Source organism: Dasypus novemcinctus, chromosome 6 (assembly GCF_030445035.2).
Source record: "Dasypus novemcinctus isolate mDasNov1 chromosome 6, mDasNov1.1.hap2, whole genome shotgun sequence".
NCBI classification, from domain to species: domain Eukaryota; kingdom Metazoa; phylum Chordata; class Mammalia; order Cingulata; family Dasypodidae; genus Dasypus; species Dasypus novemcinctus.
In genome coordinates, this window is record NC_080678.1 from 57,089,515 (window position 1) to 57,112,673 (window position 23,159).

General features: G+C 40.0%; 2 protein-coding genes across 7 annotated transcripts in view; one reads left to right on the plus strand and one right to left on the minus strand.

The window, feature by feature from the left end:
• Positions 1-19,662, plus strand: part of ATAD1 (ATPase family AAA domain containing 1) — a 139,857-nt gene extending 120,195 nt beyond the window's left edge. The window contains exon 10 of the mRNA XM_004464527.4: positions 19,050-19,662. Coding sequence (XP_004464584.1) covers positions 19,050-19,068 — 19 coding nt within the window. The 3' untranslated portion in view covers positions 19,069-19,662. The remainder of the gene's footprint in view (positions 1-19,049) is intronic.
• PAPSS2 (3'-phosphoadenosine 5'-phosphosulfate synthase 2) overlaps positions 1-23,159 on the minus strand; it is an 84,653-nt gene that overhangs the window by 9,231 nt on the left and 52,263 nt on the right. For 4 of the 6 annotated variants that reach the window (XM_004464528.5, XM_004464529.4, XM_012527572.4 and 1 more), the window contains 7 exons: positions 21,330-21,565; positions 20,388-20,526; positions 19,722-19,840; positions 19,498-19,611; positions 17,903-18,014; positions 8,655-8,669; positions 4,088-4,293 (listed from right to left, as the gene is read on the minus strand). In XM_004464528.5, coding sequence (XP_004464585.1) covers positions 4,088-4,293; positions 8,655-8,669; positions 17,903-18,014; positions 19,498-19,611; positions 19,722-19,840; positions 20,388-20,526; positions 21,330-21,565 — 941 coding nt within the window. The remainder of the gene's footprint in view (positions 1-4,087; positions 4,294-8,654; positions 8,670-17,902; positions 18,015-19,497; positions 19,612-19,721; positions 19,841-20,387; positions 20,527-21,329; positions 21,566-23,159) is intronic. The other 2 variants (XM_004464530.5, XM_071215791.1) reach the window with 1 other exon arrangement.

Sequence of the window (23,159 nt, forward strand, 5' to 3'; positions counted from 1 at the left end):
CCAGGTACTTCACGCAGCAGCCACTGCCTCTCATCAGTGGTCTCCATGCTGACATTTCAGCATCACCGCAAAGGGGTACTTTCACCCATCCCCCACTCACTGAGCATCTCTGATGTGGCAGACCCTGGGCTTGCTGCTGGGGATTTGATGGTAAATAAATATAGATATGGTCTTGATCTCATGGGTTGGCAGTCTAAGTGGTTTGACTGAAGAATAAATGGTTAACAATACTGTGGGATAGGTGTGATGCTAGGACAAGTACAAAGTGTCTGGGAGTACAAAGAATGAGCAGTATGGGAGACAGGGAGGACTTCTTGAAGGAAGAAAAGGAGTAAATAAGGTGAGGAGGCAGGATTGGAAGGCACAATGTCCTAGGTTGAGGGACTAGGATGTGCAAAAGTAAGAGAATGCATGATACAATGAACAGCTCAGAATAACTGGAGGAGAGACTATGTTGGGTGGGGGTGGTGAGAGTCTAAGAAATAAGATGAAGTCATATCTGTACAGATCACTCTGGCTGCAGAATGGAGACTGGATTGGAGGGGAGTAAGGCTAGCGACAGGGAAAAAGGGAAAAGGCTTGGCCCAGAACGATGTCGAGCAGAAAACTGAACAAATGCAAGAAATACCAAAAAGGCAAAATTGTCAGGATTTGGTGCATGAGGGAGTAGAAAGAAGTAAGAATGACATCCAGGTTTCAGATGTGAGCCACTGGGAGGTGAAGCGGTTCACTGACGTGGTAGACACAGGAGGAGAAACCAGTTTGGGGAGAGGCTGGCATGCTGAGTTTGAGGTGCTCACAGGGTTATTCAGGTGGAGCCATACCAGAAACAGCTCTAGATAACCATCTAATGCTGTGGTTCTCAACCTGTGCTGCACATTGAGTCGCTGGGGAGCTTTAAAAATCTGAATGCCCAGATCCAATCACAACCCAATTAAATGAGAATCTATGGAGGTGGGATCCAGTCATCATTAATGTTTTAAAGCTTCCCAGGTGGTTCAATTGATCTGACCATACAGTCTTCACTGCAGAGCTAAGATATATGAAATCTCTTTCCTATCCTCCTCCTCTGAGAAGTCGTACTCTGTTGTCTTGGTTTCTGCATCTGTAAAATGGGAGTAATGATTCACAAAACTGTTGTGAGAAATAACTACTGTTTGAAAAAGCTTTTCACAGCCATCAATGAAAGGCAGCAGGGAGCTTCCAAGCATTATTTTCACAAGTGTCACTTGCTCCTCCCCATGATTTCCTCTGAGACCATGTTACATGGCTCCACATTTGTGACTTGGGAAAGGGCCGGGATGTCTGGAATGGAAAGTCAGGGGTGACTTCAATGAGGAGTTATCTAAGAGAAGCAGACCATTTCCTTTGTTACTCTGACCCGTTTTCCATGCAGATATAATTTCCAGTGCCACATGGAAATACAAGACAGCCTATGATTCATTATGGAAGGTTTGGGTTTCTAAAACACCACTTTTAAGGATTATTGTGAGTTTCCAGGGTGCTAAAATTAGAAGTGCAATAAAAAGGTCCTGTTCCTAGTAAAACCTGTGTCTTGCCTCTGGTAAATGCACCTCCAACAATGCAAGTATAGTGTACACACAGTGAGTGGCCTTCTCTTTCCAGTTATCCATGGCCCATTTCTCACCATTACCACTGGGAATGTTTACAGGTTTTCTCTAATGACCTAATGGTACAGAGCCACTGATGATGTCATCAGTGTCACAGATCATACCACTGCTCTCCCTGGCTTCTAAGGAATGCTGAGTTCTAACTGCCAACACATTGCAGGACAAGATGAAAAGAAATAATCTCAAAAAGGATTCCTCAGACTGTGTGTGTGTGCGCGCACACACGTGCTAGTTGTGTTTGTGGATGTTAGACACAAAAAGTGGTAATATTTGATATTTGAGCTGGCATAATGAAAGGTCACTCTTCTTTGGGTCACTGGGTAAAGATAAAATCCCAAGCATGTATTAATTACTACCAATGAAACATGTTAGGCCCAGAGCACAGTATTCCTCAGACAGCTCACAGTCAGCAATTTTAAGGGCTGTCTGAGAACCTCTTTGAGAAAAAATGTTCAGATAACTTTGATCTGGATGTGCACTAAGATTAAAGATGATTATCTATGGCATGGCTAGTCATGTCCAATAAATGAAAAATGCAGCTTTGCTTATCCATTGACCTTGTGTTCAGATAATGAGAGCCCCTGAGACTGCCAATAGGGGCCCTGAAAAGGCCCTTCCTATCTTGAAATATTTCATAAAAAACACAAAACATAACTTGGCCTGACAGATTCCAATAAGTTTACTCAAACACCCATTTTGCAGGGTCATAGGGCTGGAAGAGTTATTTTGAGTCTGGCATCCTCTTCTTGTAAGTGAAGAAACTTAGGCCCGAGAGAGGACGTGCCTTCTCCAATCAGGCAACTTTTTAAAGTTTTCTGGGTCTTAAACTGTTCTCTGTTCCCATGAACTTTCTGAAGCCTAGTTACTCCAACTGGGGAATTTGACAAGTCAAATTAGCAGTATATGTCTATTTTTATTTCATGCCTCACCCCCCTCCCCCAATCTTATCAATTTCATTTTGGATGAGGAATGATTTTTACATTCGATTTCACATATTTTCTCTGGAAAATGAACCACACCCAGCAATTCCATCATATCCTCCCCTCTACCCCCACCTCCCAATTACCAATAACAATTACAAGTTGTGAAGGAATTTGGACATTTTAATTTATTTTATCTTTAGGTAGGACAGACCCTAAATGATCCAAATCAGTTGAACACTTTTTTCAATCTTAAAAATATCACCTGAAGAAGACCCAGTATATTCCCTCCAGAAATTCTGCCATTACCAGTGATTTTTGTTACAGAGAATGACATTGGCCCCTTCACTGGGCATAGAGCATGAATTTTGAGTTCTTTTTGCAGAGGTTGGTTAGTCCCATTCTATAAGAAGAAACTGATTTTCCTGTTGCATTTTCAAGAGAGACAGGACTGCAGGCTCCGGATACAGCTCTCTGCATAGGTACTTTCCCTGTGGCTAAGCCAGTTTATGATTTTGGCCTTATACACATGGTATTAGACTAACTTATCTACCTATCTCCCATTTAGCTGAGGGGACCAGCTATCATAGGATCAAAGATGATTTAGATGAACCCTCCAACAGATATTTCTTTGCCCCTTTCTCAGAAATCTCCCAAGGGGAGCAGATGTGGCTCAATGTGGCTCAAGCAGTTGAGCGCCTGCTTCCCACATGGGAGATCCTGGGTACGGTTCCCGATGCCTCCTAAAAACAAAAAAAACAACAAGCAAACAAACAAAAACACGAATTCAAGGGAGCTGATGTGCCTCAGTGGTTGAGCACTGGTTTCCTACATACGAGGTCCTGGGTTCAATCTCCAGTCCCAGTACCTCAGAAAAAAAAACAAAAAAAAAGATCTCCCAAGGCAAAGCCTGCAAAACCTCTTTTTTCTTTCTTTCTTTTTTTTTTTTTTTAATACTTTGGTTAATAGTAATTTTTTAAAAATTTATATTTTATTTATTTCTCTCCCCCTCCCTGCCTCCCACCAGTTGTCTGCTCTCTGTGTCCATTCACTGTGTGTTCTTCTGTGACCACTTCCATCCTTATCAGTGGCACCAGGAATCTGTGTCTCTTTTTGTTGTGTCATCTTGCTGCACCAGCTCTCTGTGTGTGCTGCACCAGCTCTCGGCTGTGTGTGCCGTGCCACTCCTGGGCAGGCTGCACTTTTATTGCACAGGGTGGCTCTCCTTAGGGAGCACATTCCTTGCACATGGGGCTCCCCTATATGGGGACACCCCTGCGTGGCATGGCACTCCTTGCGTGCATCAGCACTGCACATAGGCCAGCTCACCACATGGGCCATGAGGCCCTGGGTTTGAACCCTGGACCTCCCATGTGGTAGACGGATACTCTATCCATTGAGCCAAATCCACTTCCCAAAACCTCTTTTTTTCTAACCTCAGTTTCACAGGTCCTCGGTGAAGGAGTTAAAAATAATTATTTTTGTCATAACCTGAAAAGGATCAAGAAAGCCCTTCCAAAATGTTTTATGACTTACTTTGATATGGGGGTGTTTTGAACATGTCGTCCCCCACACACGGGAACAACGCTCCTCTTTTCTATGTTCGTAGAATTCAGGATTTCGTAAGATAGCCACCTTTCGTCCACCATGTTCCAGGGCAAACTCGCTGCACCCTTCCAGCCACTTCTTATGGTCCGTGGAGACAGGCAATACGATGGGAATGCTCATGTTGATAACTCCATCTGTGGAAAGACCCACACAATTCATGAACACGGGGTTCCAGGTGTGCCGTCCTTTAGGGCTGACTCTAATGTGGACAGTACGCCCCTGCCAAAGAGTTCCTGCAACACGGTTGTGCAGGCTGCCCCAGTTTCTCCAGAGTTTGTGATGAGAAATCCTTGAGGGAGTTCTTAACTTAAGAGACTGTACAGTTGTGAAAAGTGGGCTGAGTTTCAAAGCATGTGTGGTCTCAGTACATAATCTAACTTTAGGTACCAGGAGGAGTAGCTCCTTTCTGGGCTCCCTTTTTAAAGCTTAATCTTGACCTCAATACACTCAGGTAGCTTAAAGTTTTTAAAAACCCAATGAGGGAAGCAGAATTGGCTCAATGGATAGAGCATCTGCCTACCACATGGGAGGTCCAAGTTTCAAACCCAGGGCCTCCTGACCCGTGTGGTGGAGCTGGCCCATGCGCAGTGCTGATGTGCGCAAGGAGTGCCCTACCATACAGGGGTGTCCCCCGCGTAGGGGAGCCCCATGTGCAAGGAGTGCACCCCATAAGGAGAGCCGCCCCGCGTGAAAAAAAGTGCAGCCTGCTCGGGAGTGGGGCCACACACACAGAGAACTGGTGCAGCAAGATGACACAACAAAAAGAGACAGATTGCCACTGATAAGAATACATGGAGACACAGAAGAACACATAGTGAATGGACACAGAAAGCAGACAATGGGGGGAGGGGAGAGAATGAAAAAAATAAATCTTTAAAAAAAAACAAAACCCAATGAAATAAAATAAAGCATGGAAAACAATCTTGGAAATCAACCTTGTAACAAAGTTGAGTAAGTCTCATATTTTATTCTATTTTTTAGGCTCTATCAATACTTACCAACACACTTCATTGAAAAGAAAGAAAAAAACTCAGACAAGTAACATTGGCCATTAGACCCCAAAACAAGCTGTCTTCCTGATGTTCTTTAAAGACACAGTGTAGCATTTAAGTTTCTTTGAATTGACTGGCAATTTACTTGTCTGGAAATCACAAATCTTGCTATGTCAACCACATCTGAGAACCATCAGTCAAAAACCATGAAGGGGTAAAAACATGAAGTTCATGTACTACAGCTCTAGCACTTTTTTAGAGAGTGAGCACTCCTCGCCTTTATGCTGAGTCTCTTCAGAGGGAATTAAATTAACTGGGCATACAACACAATGAATTGGGAGGTATGGATCTGGTTTTCAGAGAAGTTACATCTACAGCAGCAAGAAACGTCAAATGACAGCTTGACCACAGAGGAAGAGACAGGAGAACATTAAAAACAAACAAACATAGAAACTAAAATAAGAGTCATGAAGGGGCGGGGATGTCCTTTAGAATAGGGACTAATAAATCCCACAGAACTTCCGGTCCTCAGGGCACCATTACATTGGAGTCCACTTTAATTTATGACTTGTATTGCTAATGACCACCCAATTACTTAAAGAGATTGTCTTTTTTGTATATGTATACATATATATATATATTTTAGTAAACAGGTTTTTTGTTTTGTTTTTGTTTTGAGAAGAACATTTTTTAAAAGCTCCCATATAAAATGGTTAAAAGGTGGTTATTTTTTAGTTTGGGACTAAATGGATAAAATCTTGTTTCCTAGAAATATCTCAGTTTTTAATGAAGCCAGAGAATGTAAACTCTAGTAATTACACAACCGTGCACCCGTTTTGTAATGGTGCCCTAAAATTGACAAGTACGTCAGTCTCTCAGTTGTACTTACAGTTAAGAAAAATAGAGGTCCACAGTTAAGTGTTTAACACAAAAGAACATTAGGCATTTTTGGGACCTTGGAATTATCCTGCATAACACTGCAATGACGGATACAGCTCATTACATATTTTGTCATAACTTACAAAATTGTGCGGGACAGAGTGTAAACTATACTGTAAACTATAATTCACGATTAGAGGCAGTGCTTCAACATGTGTTCATCAGTCGTAACAAATGTACGATACCAGTGGTGGTGGTAATGTGGGAAAGTGTGGGAGGGAGAGGGAGTGGGGCGTATGGGAATCCCCTACATTTTTAATGTAACATTTATGTACTCTAAAGTATCTGTTTTTAAAAAAATTTAAAATGTATTAAAAAAAAAACAGTAGGGAAGATTTGGGGGATGTTTCCAAATTCAAGACTCAGCAGGGTACATAACAAAGGCAAATGAATAAAACATTCAGCTTCAGAGGAAATAAGGACAGTTATTTCCTGGATCTGAAGAAATGTACCATAGATAAATGAAGTCATTTAAACCTGACTTTCAAAATCAAACATTTAAAATGCCTCTGACAGAGTTCTATTCCTTAGGGGCATAAGACTCCAAATTCTCCAGGCATATCACTGTGAGCTTAAACATTCTTTGAAAATTACCCAAAACTAAAGAATGTAGACTCCTAAAGGAGGTAGAGAGCAACTGCCAGCAATAAAGAAATCCAATCTATCATGAAATCCTGCAACCTGTCCTGAGACCCTATGTAAGCCTCAAATAAGGTACTGTACGCAGAAAGTGAAGTTTTAGTGGGCTTTCTCATTCAAAAAACTTTGTTTCAAAGTGCACGGGCAGTAAGAGAGCTCCAAGCCTTGTGCAGAGAACGCTAAACTAAAAATTCAGGCATACTCCCTGTGTTACTCAGCTTCTCTGAGCTCACTTCCCTCACTTGGAAAACAGGATAAGTAACATTAAATCTCCTGGATTGCCAGGAGGGGGCATACTATAAAGCACTGTATTAGTCTTAAGGGAGGTTTATAATTAAAAATAATTAAGTCCATCCCATAGACTAGTTGAGAAAAAAGGGAGAAAGGCTACCAAAGAAGGTGTTGCTGATTCAATGCAAATTCAAAGATACTTATATTTGAATTGAACGCGTGCTTTCCGTGGGTTGCTTACTGGCCACACTGCTGAAAGACCAGGACATGGGACTCTGCTTATAAAGAGTGCCTCCACCAAATAAAGTAAAACCAAATGCAAAGCAAAGGTGAGGTGGGTTGCTGGAGGATGCCTTGCCCTGCCTGCAACATGCCTGCAACGCTCTCCTCCAACAATTATCCTGGGTTGAAATCCAAGGAATACTTCATTTTCCTGGTGTGAGAGCCTCTTCTGGTCTGCTAGGCTCCTGCCAGTGTAGTCACTGATCCACCTTCATCTTGCCTTGAGTGAAAATCCAAAATGAGGGAACAGCACTCCCTGCCTGACAAGTAGTTAGGATGATGGAGCTAATCCACGGGATGTTATGGAAAGTTCTACCAAGAAATAATGCCAGCTGATCTCAGATACTTGTAGGGACTGGCAGATTTATTGTGGTTCCCTATCATCCTTATCAAATTTTCTAATACATAAACTTATCCAACAAATTAATTCTGCCCTGAAACATCCTCTATGGTTTCATGAACTGAATTGGGCTTCCAGTCTTTTTCCTTGATGTGCTTCAGCTCTGGAGGGATTCACTTTATTTGTCTGTTATTTATTTATTTAATTATTATTGTGGTATTTATTTATTTCACTTTAGAAAAGAGTATGGTGCTTTTTCAGCGATGGTAAATCAAATAGGTAACTTCCTGTTGAATTTAGTAGCTTTGCATTTGCTTTAAATAATTTTCAAGCCTTTTGTTTTAGCCTTATAGATTTGCTATTGGTTTTCTGGGGCACTTTCTATGCAAAAAATATATATACATATTTTTTAATAGTTTAATTAGAGTTTTAAAGGAAAAGCAACAATGAAAACAATACCAAAGATTAATGTTCTTTTCAGAATTTTACCTTTTCATTCTGATACAACGTAGAATTTTCCAGTCACAGCAGGTACGTATTTATTCCCAGTTACATAACTATCAATCATGATGCTTTGAAATTAAATTCATGCATAATCACATGAAAACAAATGAAGTACAGTCATGCACAATCCAACCAGGTGCATCCAGTTTAAATTGCATCTAAACTCAATTTATCCTTAATCAATTAAAAATGTTTTATAAGCATAATAGAAAAAAAAATTCAGATTTATGAAACTAAACTAGGACCAACACTCGATGGAAGTAGTCGAGAGTACCATAAATTTTAAAAACCTCAGGAACAAAATGTGCAACAATAGTTTAGAAACAAGTTTACTTTAGTTTGCCAAATACAACATTATAAACAGCTGCATCTGTTCTAGAAATTTCCTGTGATTTGGAATCCAATCAACAGAAAAATGTAGTATTATTCTTTTATAACTGGTTGGATTATGAACTGGTATCAATTCCATCTGGTTAATGTGGATTTTTTTGTTATGTTTTTAACTATTTTAATTAATGTAACATCTAATTATAATTTAACTACTTGGAAAAGTTGTTTAAATACATACCAGGAAGGACCATTCCTAGAGAAATATAAACAAAATTAGGAGACATGTTTTCAGCTCTCCACTGAAATAATTTTAAAGCAACAATATCAGGGAACAAATTCCTATTATGAAACTTTACACACATGACCTACAAACAAGCTCTTTGCTATTATTATTTTTAAAAAATATTTTTAGGAGACGTGGTAAGAGTAAAAAACAATATTGCCAGAAGACTTTAGAAGAGCAAGAAATCTGCAATTATTTGTTGGTAGATAAAGTGGCCACAAGTCTAGGCCTACAGAAATAATTTAGAAATCCCAAGGTGCTGACTCAAATTGTCTCTAAATGGTAATTATATGAATGATATAGATTAAATTATATCTATATGAATGATAACTTGCTCAAGCTTCTAACACATAAATAAATCATGCTTTAAAAATTTAACTCAGTCCACTCAGTCCCAGAGCCATCAAGCCAAACTCTGCCATAAGACTCCACACTGGCAAGGGAGTAGAAGTAGCTCAGTGGGTGAGCATGTGCTTCCCATGTACAGGTCCTGGGCTCAATCAAAAAAAGACTCCACACTGGTGTGGTACAGTGCACTGGTCCTCAGCCTGCTTCCTCCTGATGCCCTCAGGACTGTTGATGGGGTGGGAGGGAGGCTGAGCTCCACCTCCCGCTCCACCTCCCTCACATACATCTACAGGAGCAGTTCTATTTTCATGTCTTTTATAAATTTTGTTTTATACAGTGTCTTAGGTTTCAGTGAAACAAAGAATGTTCAGACCTAAAAAATAAAAAATAAAAAAATTGAAAACCACCAATGTGGTGGGAAGAACATAATTGGGACAGGGGTGGCTCAGAAGATGAGCTCTAATATCTGTTGCTGCAAGCTTATATATATATCTTGATTATTATTCAATCCCCAAAAGCTAGAATGGACCCTGGCACATGGAAACATTCAATAAATATTTGTTGAATAGCTGTTGGGGATTGAATTATGTCTGCCACAAAAGGCTAGTTCAGATCTCAACCCCTGATCCCATGGCTGTGAAGCTATTTGTAAATAGAACCTTGGAAGATGTTATTAGTTAATTAAGATATACCCAAATTGAATGAGGGTGGGCCTTAATACAATATGGCTGAAGTCTTATAAGCAAAGGAAATTGGGCACAGAAAAGAGAAGCCACAGGAAGAGCAAGAGACTGGAAATGAGCAGAACCTGGAAGAGAAAGAAGACATTGCTGTGTGCATTGCCATGTGACAGAAAAGCCGAGGACCAAGGATCATGGAGAGCCAGTCCCAGAATGCCACAGTCTTCAAGAAGTAAGCATCACCTTGCTAACACCTTGATTTTGGACTTCTCTAGCCTCAAAACCATGAACCGAGGCTTGCAGTTGACCAAGGTGGTGGTGTAAGATGCTCCAGATTCCTCACAGAATCTTGAACAACTACCCAAAACTAGCAAAGCCATTTTCCTCAGAATTCTGGAAAACAGTTAAAGAGTGGCAGTAACAGGGTGAGAGCTGAATCAAGAAAATGCAGCTTTAAAAATAAGAGAACTTGTGGTGCCCATGCTGGCCCCTTCCCACCCTTACCCAGAGCAGTGGGAAACTAGTCTGTACTCCCATTGTGAGTCCTTGCTCCCTTCAGAGTAACCCCTACATGCATAACGTGGTGCCTGTTTGTCCATGCCAGTCTATCAGGGGCATCCTGAATGACTGAACCAGGAAACTTGTCTCTGGCTCCCCATCTCAGAACTTGCCCTGAGGCAGAAGGAGCTTGTGGGCAGCTAATGCAGTGTAAGAAACAAGTTAAAGCATATGGAAGGCAAAGGATTACCTGCTTTAAGTTATACAATAGAGCACCCAGGATGGGGAGAGGACTATTTCATGAGGAATAGAAGGGGCATTCAAATTCCTGTAAACAGGAGAATTCCAAAGGCCATGAACAAGAACAAGCCAGGACAAGACTCAGGCTCAAAAAAGACAGGGAACCCCTGTACTTCACATTCACTTTAGGCTGATCTTGATAGAAGGGCTAAATGCTGAAAGAGAGAACCAACCAACACAGAGATAATTTATAAAGACTGTTAAATATGATTTTTTTGTGAGTGTTGGCTCCTGGCACTCAAGGAAATCGTTGTAATATCACTATCTGGTACATTCTTAAGGAAAAGACAGCTCACAGACTAAATCCCAGAGTAAAAACCTTAAAATATTAAAATATAGAGTGTGCCACAAAAGATTACAAAACAAACAATGAAATAGGAAATGATAGCCCATCAAAAGAACAAGATAATAATCCAGAAACTATCAATGAAGAAGACCAGAATTTGGATGTCCTGGACAAAGATTTTTTAAAAAATGATCCTCAATATGCTCAAGGAGATAAAGGAAAACAAAGGAGAAAGAACTAAAGGATATTAGGAAAATGGTGAACAAAAAGTATGAGAATCTCAATAAACACATTTCTGGCACTTTGCATCAGTGCCCCTCTAGCAAATTAAGACGAGCCTAAGAGAATACAAGAGCATATTAAAATAAATGATAAACTGTGATCAAGGGGGAATTATCCCAGGTGTGCAAGGGTGGTTCAACATAAGAAAATCAATTAATGTAATTTACCACATTGTAGAACAAAGGACTCAAACCACAGGATCTTATGAATTGATAAAGAACAGGCACTTGACAAAATCCAGTATCCCTTCTTGATAAAAACACTTAGAAAACTAGGAATAAGAGTAAACTTCCTCAACATGATAAAGAGCATATATGAAAAACTCAGAGCTAACATCATACTCAATTATGAAAGACTGAAACAAGGATGCCCATTGTGATGGTTTGAGATTATTTTATGAATCCCAAAGAGAGAAAGATTATGTTTGTAAAATAATCTATTCCTCTGGGTGTGATACCTTTTGATTGTATTACATTCAGTTGAGGGGCCTTTGATTAGGATACCTGCTGAGATTAATTTAGGGGGTTTTTATTCGACTAGGTCAGTGAAGTGTGACTCAGGTTGGGTCCCCACTCATGGCTGAGACTGATAAAAATGGACACTCAAACACAGAAAGAGAGAGCTCTGCCATTTTTTATCCTGCCATGTGATGAGGCTCAAACAGCTGAGGCCCCAAGGAGAGATAAGCCATTGCCTGAGAGCTTACAGAGGGGAAGGCAGAAACTGGCAGAGATCACCTGCCATCTTGTTTCAGCATGTGACAGCTGGCTTGGGTGAGAAAGCCCTTCTTATGGTGCCTTGAGTTGGTCTTTTCATAGACTTGGAACTGTTACCCCAAATAAATACCCTTTATAAAAGCCAGCACATTTCTGGTACTTTGCATCAACAGCCCTTTGGCAAACTAAAACACTCACTGTCACCAGTGTTACTAAACATTATACTGAAAGTTCTAGTCAGAGCAGTTAGACAAGAAAAAAAAAAAGCATCCAAATTGGAAAAGAAGTAAAACTTTCCTTATTTGCAGATGACATGATAATATATATAGAAAATCCTGAAAAAATCTACAATAAAGTTACTAGAGCCAATAAATGAATTCAGCAAAGTGACAGGGTACAAGATCCACATGTAAAAAATAGCAGTGTTTTTATATACTAATAATGAATAAATCAGTAGAGGAACTCAAGAAAAAAATTCCTTTTACAGTAGCAACTAAAAGAATCAAATATCTAGGAATAAATTTAAGGATGTAAAGGATTTGTACACACAATTCTATAAAACATTGCTAGAAGAAATTAAAGAAGACCTAAATAAATGGAGGGAAATCCCATGTTCATGGATTGGAAGACAAAATTTATTGTCAATTCTACCCAAAGTGATTTACAAATTTAACATAATCCCAATCAAGATTCCAACAGCCTTCTGGGCAGAAATGGAAAAGCCAATTATCAAATTTTTAGGAAAGAGTCAAGGGCCCTAATAGCCAAATCATCTTGAAAAAGAACAAAGTTAGAACACTCACACTTCTGATTTTAAGATATATTACAAAGCTATAGTAATCAAAACAGCATGGTATTGGCACAAAGGCATACATATAGACCAGTGAAATCATATTGACAAGTCAGAAATAAACTCCCACACTGCTGGCCAGTTGATTTTTTTTTTATAATAGGAGGTTCTAGGGATTAAACCTGGGACCTCGTACATGGGAAGCAGGTGCTCAGCCACTGAGCTACATCCACTCCTTGGCCAGCTGGTTTTTGACAAGGGTGCCAAGTCCACTCCATTAGGAAAGAAATGTCTCTTCAATAAATGACACTAGGAAAACTGAATCTTCATATGCAAAAGAATGAAGGCAGAGCTCTACCTTACATCATCTACAAAAACTCACTCAAAATGGATCAAATACCTAAATATAAGAACCAAAATTATAAAACTCCCAGAATATATCATAGGGAAGCATCTTTAGGACCTTGTGGTAGGTAATAGTTTCTTAGACTTTACACCAAAAGGGCAAGCAACAATAAAAAACAAAATAGTAAAATGGGACTTCATCAAAATTAAAACTTCTGCACCAAAAAACTTCATCATGAAAGTAAAAAGACAACTTACAGAACAGGAGAAAATATTTGAAAACCACATATCCAATAAGGGTTTAATACCCACAATATATAATGAAATCCTACAACTCAACAATAAAAAGACAACCCAATTAAAGAATATGCAAAAGATTGAATAGACATTTCTCCAAAGACTTTTCGCCAAATGACCAAAAAGCACATGAAAAGATGTTCCACACAATTACCCCTTAGGGAAATGCAAGTCAAAATCACAATGAGATACCATTTGTGACAGCTTGACATTCTTTTATAGATCTCAAAAGACAAAGGTTATGTTTTTGAACTAATCCATTCTTAGGGGTATGGTACCCTTTGATTACCTTAGATTTACTTTATGTCACTTAATTAGACTGCTTTTGATTGGACTACATCAATGAGTAGAGGTTGAGTCTCTACTCTTTTGTTGGGTCTGATATAAACAAAGAGACACAGAGAGAAAGGAAGATACCATTTTTGATCCTGCCATGTAAGAGAGGACTCCAGGTTCACCTACAGCTGAGAAAGGCAGAGAAGCCCCAATAGACTGAGGGAAGAAGACATGAAAGACACAAACCCTTTGCCTGGTTGCCCACATGCTCAGCTCCAGGAGATTCTGGAGGGGAAGGCAGAGACCTCGGCTGGGATCACCCGCCATCTTGTTTTACCATGTGGCATTTGGATGCAGGGCTCAAACATATTTTCACACCAATGTTCACAGCAGCATTATTACAGTTGCCAAAAGATGGAAGCAACACAAGTGTCCATCAGCAGACGAATGGATAAACAAAATGTAGTATATACATAAATGGAATATCATTCAACTGTATAAAGGAAAGGAGTTTTGAGTATATAATATGGACGAACCTGTAAGACATCATGTTAAGTGAAATAAGCCAGAAACAAAAGGACAAATATTGAATGATTTCACCAATATGAGAAAACTAGAATAAGCAAATTCATAGTCATAAACTAGAATAAAGTTTACCAGGGGCTAAGGTGGAGATAGGAAATGGGAGTTAATGCTTCATTGGTATAGAGTTTCTGGAGTGATGGAAAAGTTTTGGCAAGATGGTGGTGATGGAAGCGTAACACTTGCAACTGAAACCACCGAACTGTGTATTTTAACGTGGTTAAGGAAATTTTAGGTTGTATACATGTGACTAGAATAAAAATTTTATAAAAAACACTGTTGGACTCTACCACACAAACAGTGAACTCTAATATAAACTACAGATTATAGTTAATATTGTAATTATAATAACATTGTTTCCCCAATTTTAACAAAGTTACCGCACTAATGCCAAGTGTTAATAAGAGGGAAAACTGGTGTGTATGGGTGTGTGTGTAGGTATATGAGAATTTTGTATTTTCTGCATGATTTTTCTGGAAACTGACAGCTTCTCTAATAAACAAAAATGGAGATAAAAACAAACTTTGTATGGTATTTGTTTTAGCAGCCAGGAAACTAAAACACTGGCTGAATGAACATCATATCTGTGCTATTTCCAAACTGATGTGACTATGGATGAGCCACTTGATCTCTTTAAGCCTTCAATTTCTTTTAACTGGATACATTGGGGGCTTAATAATTTTTGTTAATTTCCCCCACCCAGGTGGCTCCCTCATCTGTCAGCTCATTGTTCATCTTCCTCAGGAGACACTGGGAAGTGAACCCAGGACCTCCCATGTGGAAGGCAAGTGCCCAACCACTTGAGCCACTTCTGCTCCCAGGTTTATTAATTTTAATAACTAACATACACTGAGCATTTTTTATTACTGGGTCAGGCATTCTTTTAAGTGTTCAACATCCCCATAAGGCAGTTACAATTATTAACAACCTCATTTTAAAGATGAGGGAACTGAGGCCAGACAGTTTAAATAATTTGTCCCAGGTTCATAGCTAATCACTGCCATATCAACCCATCGAGTTTGGCTCCAGAGCTCACTCCCCTGTCTACTATGATATTCTGTCTTTACTTGGGCCAAAACTAAATTGAGACATAGAGAGTGGTAGAGGTGTACAGTACACCATATCCCTGCTCTCCATTTTTATTAATTGATGTATATAGGACTTAAGGAGGCCTCTGGAGTACATGGGAGCTTTGAATCCTGACTCCAAATGGGGTAGCACAGGCATGTCCAACAGACTCTAGTTGTAGGGGTAGATGGTGGAGCCAACAGAGAATTCCTACAGGGTAAAAAAGGTGATTTACACAGAGTCCCAGAAATAGGGCCTATGGGTTGGAAGGGGGTAAGGGTTCTGGGAAAAGCATGACAGCTAGTTTTGAACTTTACTTGACATAGCCACACTGGCAGCCATGTATGTATATGGATTACAAATTTATCTTATACAACTCTCAAACACTGTAGGGCTCAAGTCACCCCTGCTCCTGCTAGAGAGTCCTCAACTGAGGCTAACACAGAGGAAGGGCACATTCTCCTTCCCACTTGAGAAAGAGCCCATGAGGCTGCCACAACCCTGTGGGTGCCATAGACTTCAGTGGCCAGAGTGAACTGGTGGTATTTACCTCTCCATGGGGGGGAGCTGTGCAGATCCATGGGGTAAGAGGTGCATGGCCCTGAGCTTGACTCAGGAGCACATGAAACACACCCTTTGGCATTCTTACAAACACTTGGGCGCAGGATTTGGACAATTGGAATTTCTGAATGAGCAGGTAGGGGGTTATAACTAGTGGGATTCAAGTATTATTAGGAAAGTGACCTGATTCTGATCTCTAGGTGGGGTGGGGGGGATAGACATTTGGATAATATGGGAAATGGGAGCAATAACAAGGGCTTCATCTGACTCATGGTAGTGAGGTCCAATGAGAAAAAGAAAATCAACATGCTTTGCAAATTGAAGAATATCATATAAGTGAAATTGAAATGGTGTGAGAGGGAGGGAGATTTGTCCTAAATTATGTAGATGGATTATCTGCTTTAGCTGTTCTTCATCTGTTTGGTCATAGACTCCTCTAAAGAATCCATCAAAAGCTATGAACTCCCACTCTAGGAAAATGCTCCTTCTCCTTTCTCAAAACAGAAACCATTTCGCCTACAATTTTAGGGTGTTGGTTTTTTTTTTTTTTTTTTTTGTCTTCCAGTTTGTATCTCAGAGTCCAAGTTAAGAACTTGTTTCCTTTAACATTGTCCTCTGCAATTACAGGCACAGCCCTGGTATTTTTCTATGTGGAACAAATAATTGTCAAAGGCTGATAGCACTGTACTGTAATAAAGACGCCTCTTTCAATCTGGCGCAATTGTCTTTTGGCCACCTCTCTGGTTTAGATGTTCTTGGTCAATCTCTTGTTCACGGCTGGCTGCTGAGTCCAGTGACATTTACTTGATGCAACCTGTGTTCAACATGTGTCTAATTCAAGATATCAAGGTCAATGAAGTCAATGTCAGCCTTCCTTGTATAGACATCCTGGTCTTCTAGATTGTTTTGGGAAGGACATCAAGAGAACAGCCAGTATGGAAAGAGCACTGGTTGGGAGTCAGGAGATTCTGGCCTCTGGTCTTGAGCCCCTCATCTACCAATGGTGTGAACCTTAGCAAATCACATAACCTGAGGTCAGGTTCCTCATTTTTAAAGTGGGATAATAACAGCTGCCTCTCTGCCAGGGCTTTTGTGAGGATCAAATGAAATAATGCCTAGAAAATGCTTTAAAAACAGTGAAGTACTATGCAAGTATGCATTAATATTGTTAAGGTAAGCTGTAAGTAAATCAAGTGTCTTTTTGTGGAATATTATTTAGTCTAAGAAATGAAGGTCTCAGACCGAGGAGCATTATCAGTTACAGTAGAGGAACAAGGGGAAAGGGCCCGTTTTTTTTATCACAATCTTAGAGTTCTGATTCTGACTTTATACCCCACATCCCAGACAGTGTCACATGGCTACAACACAATCATCTTTTCCAAGGAAGAACATCTGATTTTTCTTCCTAGAAGGTTTGGATCCCTTTTCGGTATTACAAATTGCGTGGCTCTGCCATCACCCCACACCCGCTTAGTAGCTACTCCCTAGGAGCTTGTAAAACACAAGGTCCATTGATAAACTCAAGCAGTTCTAGGAAGAAACTGGTCATAGAAGGGACCAGAAGTTTTTGAATAACTCATGCTTCCAACCTTGGCCAGTTCCATTCTCTAAAAGCCTTTCAGCCTGTGCCCAGAAAGCTCCCTTAACACTCCCCTGTTAGAGTTTAGGATGGAGCCATCCTCACATATTTCATGTACAGGCATGAACATCAACATTTGGCATCCACCAGAAGAAAGCAATAATCTCGACAGAGCATCCTAGAGCATGGGAGGCACCATGTGAGTCAGCCAGCAGCCCTGGCTGTCCCCAGGGTGGTCTCTGGTGGGAAGAAAGGGTGCTTCTAACTGTTTGCTGCCTTCTGAATATCAGGGCCAGCAAAGGGCTGGCAGAGGAAAAACAAACTTAAACTTTGCTTTGTATACAATAAAAATCCTCATTTTCCAGTTCCTTAGATTTTAAATAATCAATAAACCTTTGAGGATAACTAAAAAATTCCTAAAAGTGGAAGGTTATATATAATAGAATTGGACACACCATAAACAACCTAAACATTGTCACAATGATATCTATCATCTATAAATTATACCTAAAAAAAACCATTTTTGTTCTTATGCAGACTTCTTGGGAAGCTTTTTTTTTTTTTTTAATAATCAAGAGTAAGAAAGAAAGCATACCATCTAGTAGGGTGCCAAAATGTAGAGCCTGCAAGTACTCCTTTTCTCGCATGAAGCCTTTGAGGGGAGTGGCCCAGCCTTCACTCAAAACTTGGACCCACTGGAGATCCAGCTGTAAAACACGAAAAGCAGGTGAACATTTCCAGAAGTTCTGTTAATTAGCCATTTGGCCCAGGGCAATCCTTTCTAAATCAGTTGACAGGAGGAAGAGGGCAGAACATTTAATTCCCATCTGTTATGCCAACCATCATCAATGGGTGAGAGAGGTTTGAATCTAGAAACTTCCAACGGGAAAGTAATGAAGAAATTTCAAGTTGTAATGTTTTATTTGAGCACATTAGATTGTGTCTCTCCTTGTGATGGGCAGCTAGTTGAAAATTCACTGTTCATTCTTTCTTTTTTTTCCTCCAAAATTTGGGTTTAGCTTTATTTTTTCACCAAATATCCTGGATATTTGACTGACTTGAGCCAACCATTGCCTCTAAGATAAAAATCCAGAATTCTTTGTATGATACTGAAAGCTCTTTCAGCTCTGGCTCCTTGGGCCCATGTAGAGAACTCCATCTTCTTCCACTCCTTACTTGGGGCCCATTCACCAACAGTGCCAGGCAATTTGTTAGTCTAAACACACATGTGGTTTCAGGCCTGTGTTTTATCCCATCCTCCTCCTACCTGCAAACTCCTATTCATCTAATTAACCTTCCTCACAGGTCACTGCTCTGAAGTCTTTCCAGTCATTCCTACAGCCAAGAGAATGAATCATTAGAGTCTTGGTAGCTTTTCTCTACCATGAAACCCATCCTGTTATTGGAACCATCACACTGTATTATATTATAGTTATGTATTTACCCATCTGCCTGGAGTGCTAGGGCACTTAGGCTTTATTTTACAGGGTCAGGTGTTCCGTTTGTAAATTTTTCATGACTTCATAGAATTAATATATGGAGTCTTTACTCTGGTCTTATTAAAATCTTCAACGTTTTCATGGATAATGAAAAGGCTCCAATGAAGACTTGATCAGTTCGTACGGACCATGTAACCATGACCCATAAAAAGGCTGAAGCACATGGCAGTTTGCTGTGATTACATCCTACATTTTCCAGATAGTAAAATCAGTCCAACCAAGGCTGTCTCCCTCTCTCCTCAGACTGAACTCTCCCTCGTGAGTGGAGAGTAGAAAAAGACGGAGGCGTTCAAGTCACTTTAGATCAAGGCTGCTCTGCATTCTCTTCACACTCCAGTCGACTGCCCAAGAAGCACTTGTGTTCTGGACAAAAAGTATTCTTAGCTCTGTCAACAAATAACTATTACCAGATGCCTGTATAATGACAGTTATGTAAAACCGTCCTATGCAAATGCAGAAGTTTCTTTTCCAGGTGCCTCTATACATGGATCATCTACCCTGTGGCAACTCTTGGCACTTGGTAAGAGATTTTCTTGGAGAAAAGAATTTTAAAAATTGGAAAAAATGAAATTTTTCCCTATAGACACCGTATTTCCCTTATCCATCCCTTCCTTATTAGTATGTAATTGTAAATGGATTGTAGTGGCCGATATTTATCCTAATTCTCCTTCGGCCAGTCTATACCTCCTACCTTTGTAATTGATAGTGAAGGAAGAGTTTCAGCCTCAGCTCGAACTTGGTCCAGTTTGTTTTCTGGCACAAAAAGTTCATGGATGCCTTTGATTACTGTATGGGGTACAATGTTCTGAAAGGAAGTAGAAATAGTAATGATATGAAATTAAAACTGTAAAAAGAATGCTTCAGTATTTTTCATGACTTTATTAATTTTTTTTTTTTTATGACAACTCCACACACCTGCTCTTGCAGAAGTTCTACTACCTGCTGGACACAGTCACTCACTGAGGACAAATTGGTTTTAAGCACACACTCAGGAGCTTCAGGTTTCTCATAATCAGAATCGATACCCGTAAATCCTAAAAGGAATAAGAGTGAAAATCATATCTGCATCAACAGAACAATGTTTTTAATCAAGAAGGCCTAACACATATGTGAATAAAATGTTAACCTGAGAATTCAGATTATAGCAGAAAAGGTCAAGCAGCCTTCCTTGAAAACATACAAGCTGTATTTTCAATATGGAAAGCCCCCAGAATATTAACAAAATTGGGGTAGCTAAGTTGAAGCCTGCAACTGATTAGAAATGAAAAGGTAGACAAGAAGAAGGAAAAACGCTGAACCACTCCTCTCCATACACATACAAATACTCTCCCATAAACATCCTCGTTTCAGTTCTCTAAACTTCACTGGTTATAACTGAGAAGGTGACAGTGCTTTAAAAATAAAACCCCACATATTAATTAGCCCATGGAGATACTGAAAATCTTACGATTTGATAAAAAGGTTATGCATGTTTCAGGCAAATCTGGAAAAGTTATTTAAACTTCAGGCAGAATTCTTCAAATAGAATAAGGATCAAAAGCCTAAGAGATGGGTAAAGGCACTGCTGCCTGGTTCTCGTACCTTTAATCTCCCCAGCTCGGGCCCGTTTGTAGAGGCCTTTTACGTCTCTGCTTTCACAAATGTTTAGAGGCGCATCTACAAATATTTCGAAGAATGGCAGTCCTGCTAATTCATGGATTTTGCGGGCATTCTCGCGATCCTGTTTAAGAATATAACGAGAGGTTTCACAATGAAATTTACGAGAGGTTTCACAATGAAATTCTTAAACTGCTGCCTGCCCTCCTATTTGGTACCTTAAGATAGCCCTGGGGTTATGCTCTGCAGAGGCCGTGGGGTTCCAGTCCTTTAGAGAAAGTCCAGAAATATCATTCTGATAAACACAACTCTCTCAAGGACTTTCTGAGAAAGCCACAGAAAGCAGCTTCTCTTAGCAGGATACGAGGAAACCAAAGGCGAGTGCCAGAGGCACTGAGTCCAAGGAAGGTAACAACTGAAAAAACTCGAAAAAGATAAGAAGTACCTTCCCACTCAATATGAGAACCTATCATCCAAAGGATGTGTTCACAGCTATATTATTTGTAACTCTCAGAAATTTCCTGTTTGGAAAATAAGAAGAGTGACACTCCTCCGCAGTGCCTTCAACAGTAACACACAATCATAGCCTGATTCTTTGGTAGTGTGCTGCTCTCGTCTGCAGAGAACCGAAATTACAGAGATTTAGGGTTTTCTCATTTAGCTGTTTCCTCCTTTCAAGTGTTCCTTTTAACGTGAACAGGAAAGGGTTTATGTCAGCTGGTGTCCTGGCATCTGGAAATGAAGAAACTCTTTATATAACCGATATTAAATAGAGGAAATGAGGGCACAAGAGAGGAGAGGAGAGAACAGTGGTGGAAATTATAGAATAACATTCCATTTTGCCCTCCTCTCTACCCAACTCCTTTTCCTAGCAGTTTGAGAGTGCTCACACTGTTTGGGAACTGTGTGGGTGCCAAATCATTTTACCTTAGCAAAGGGAGAGATGAAGCTGGTAATGCAGACCAGACCAGCGTCAGCAAACAGCCTGGCCACTTCGGCAATTCGGCGGATATTTTCTTCTCTGTCCCCAGGAGAGAATCCGAGGTTTTTGTTCAGGCCATGACGGACATTGTCCCCATCCAGGGAGTAGCAAGGGATGGCATGGGAGACAAGGTACTCTTCCAGAGCAAAACTTATTGTTGTTTTTCCAGCGCCAGAGAGACCTGTTCAGAACAGGCAAGACTGACTTTGTCCCTGATTGTTTAAGATGATAAAGTGTAATCAAGCTCTCACCAGCCAAATCACAATCATTAAAATCTTGAAAAAGCAAAATACTGGTGTCTCTTTCAAAATTTTGAAATAACTATTTGTTCCCTAATAGGATTATAGCCTTTCAAAGCAACTGAGGGTCATAAATAAGGGGATCTGGGGACTAGATTTGGTCCTCGGTTTTGTTTTGTTTTTTCTCCTTACAGAGTTTTAAAAATTAGCAAGTTGCGCGTAAGAATCCAGATTCTGGCTGCTCTTGAAAAATGAGATTTGGTGACAGTGGTCTCAACTGCCCTCATGTCAGCAGTCATCTCGAAGGGAGTGAGACAGGCGACCCTTGGACACTGGCAAGCTCACCCCCTGCCATATGCCACTGAACAACCATCCGACAACAGAACTTACATACTATCCTCTTGGCTTCAAGGGTGTTCCACGATGACTCTCAAAAGACGAACAGTCATCCTGAGCTAGACTGCCATGTATTCTGGGTACCATAATGCTTAAGTATTTAGAGTCTTTACATGAGAATAGAGTGGCCTCCTGCCTTTCTTTCTCTCTCCACAGTTTCAAAGCAAAATGATTGACAGCACACTTTCTAATTTCCATATAAGGGAGAAGATAAGAAGAATGGGAAAGAAATTCAACCTGCCAAACTAAAACATAAGCGCTCAGATTCTGAACTGCCCTGGAAAACCAACAATTTAAAAATTCCATTGTCCTGAAGATCTCTGAATCATGCCAAGCCACTGCCAGCAATAAGAGAAAAGGAAAAGATTGAGGGTGGGGGAGAGAAGGCCAAGAGGATAATACAGAGGAGACAACGGAAAGATAAGAAGGAAAGATAGGAAAAAAGTAAGAGAAAGGCAGGTATGAAGAACAGAGAGGAAAAGAGACAGGGAAAAAGGTGATATATGAAAGGTAAACAAAAAGCTTCCATATTTTAGTTAGGTTTTAAAATCACACCCTAGACATTAACTGAGCAGCATTAGAAGTAACAGCTACATAAAAAATGTGTCCATAGTTTTTGCTAAATTATTGTTGATGATGTCTTATGGTATGTTTTTCACTTTTATTTGAATAAAACCTTAGGTAATAAATTCCTCTTAAAATTTATGTTGGGAAGCAGATGTGGCTCAAGGGTTGAGCACCTGCTTCACACAGGGGAGGTCCCAGGTTTGGCTCCCAATGCCTCCTAAGGCAAACGGAAACAAACAAGCAAAAACAAATATAAAAACCAACTCAGGGGAGCCAATGCGGTTCTGTGATTGGCTTCTCACATATGAGGTCCCAGGTTCATTCCCTGGCCCCTGGTACCTCAAAAAAAAACAACAAAAAAACAAACTATGTTGGGTTGGGAAAGGAGGAGAAACAGGGCTCCTGAAGTTCTGATATGTTTGTTCTCTCACATCAAAAGTGAGAGACATTTATCTCCTTTGCTTTTCCTTCCACTGTCCGGAGACTAAAAGCTAAATCACAGTAAATGTATTTCACATGGCTGTTGACATTTATTTTAAAACATCATTAGGGTAACATTAATTACATAATGAG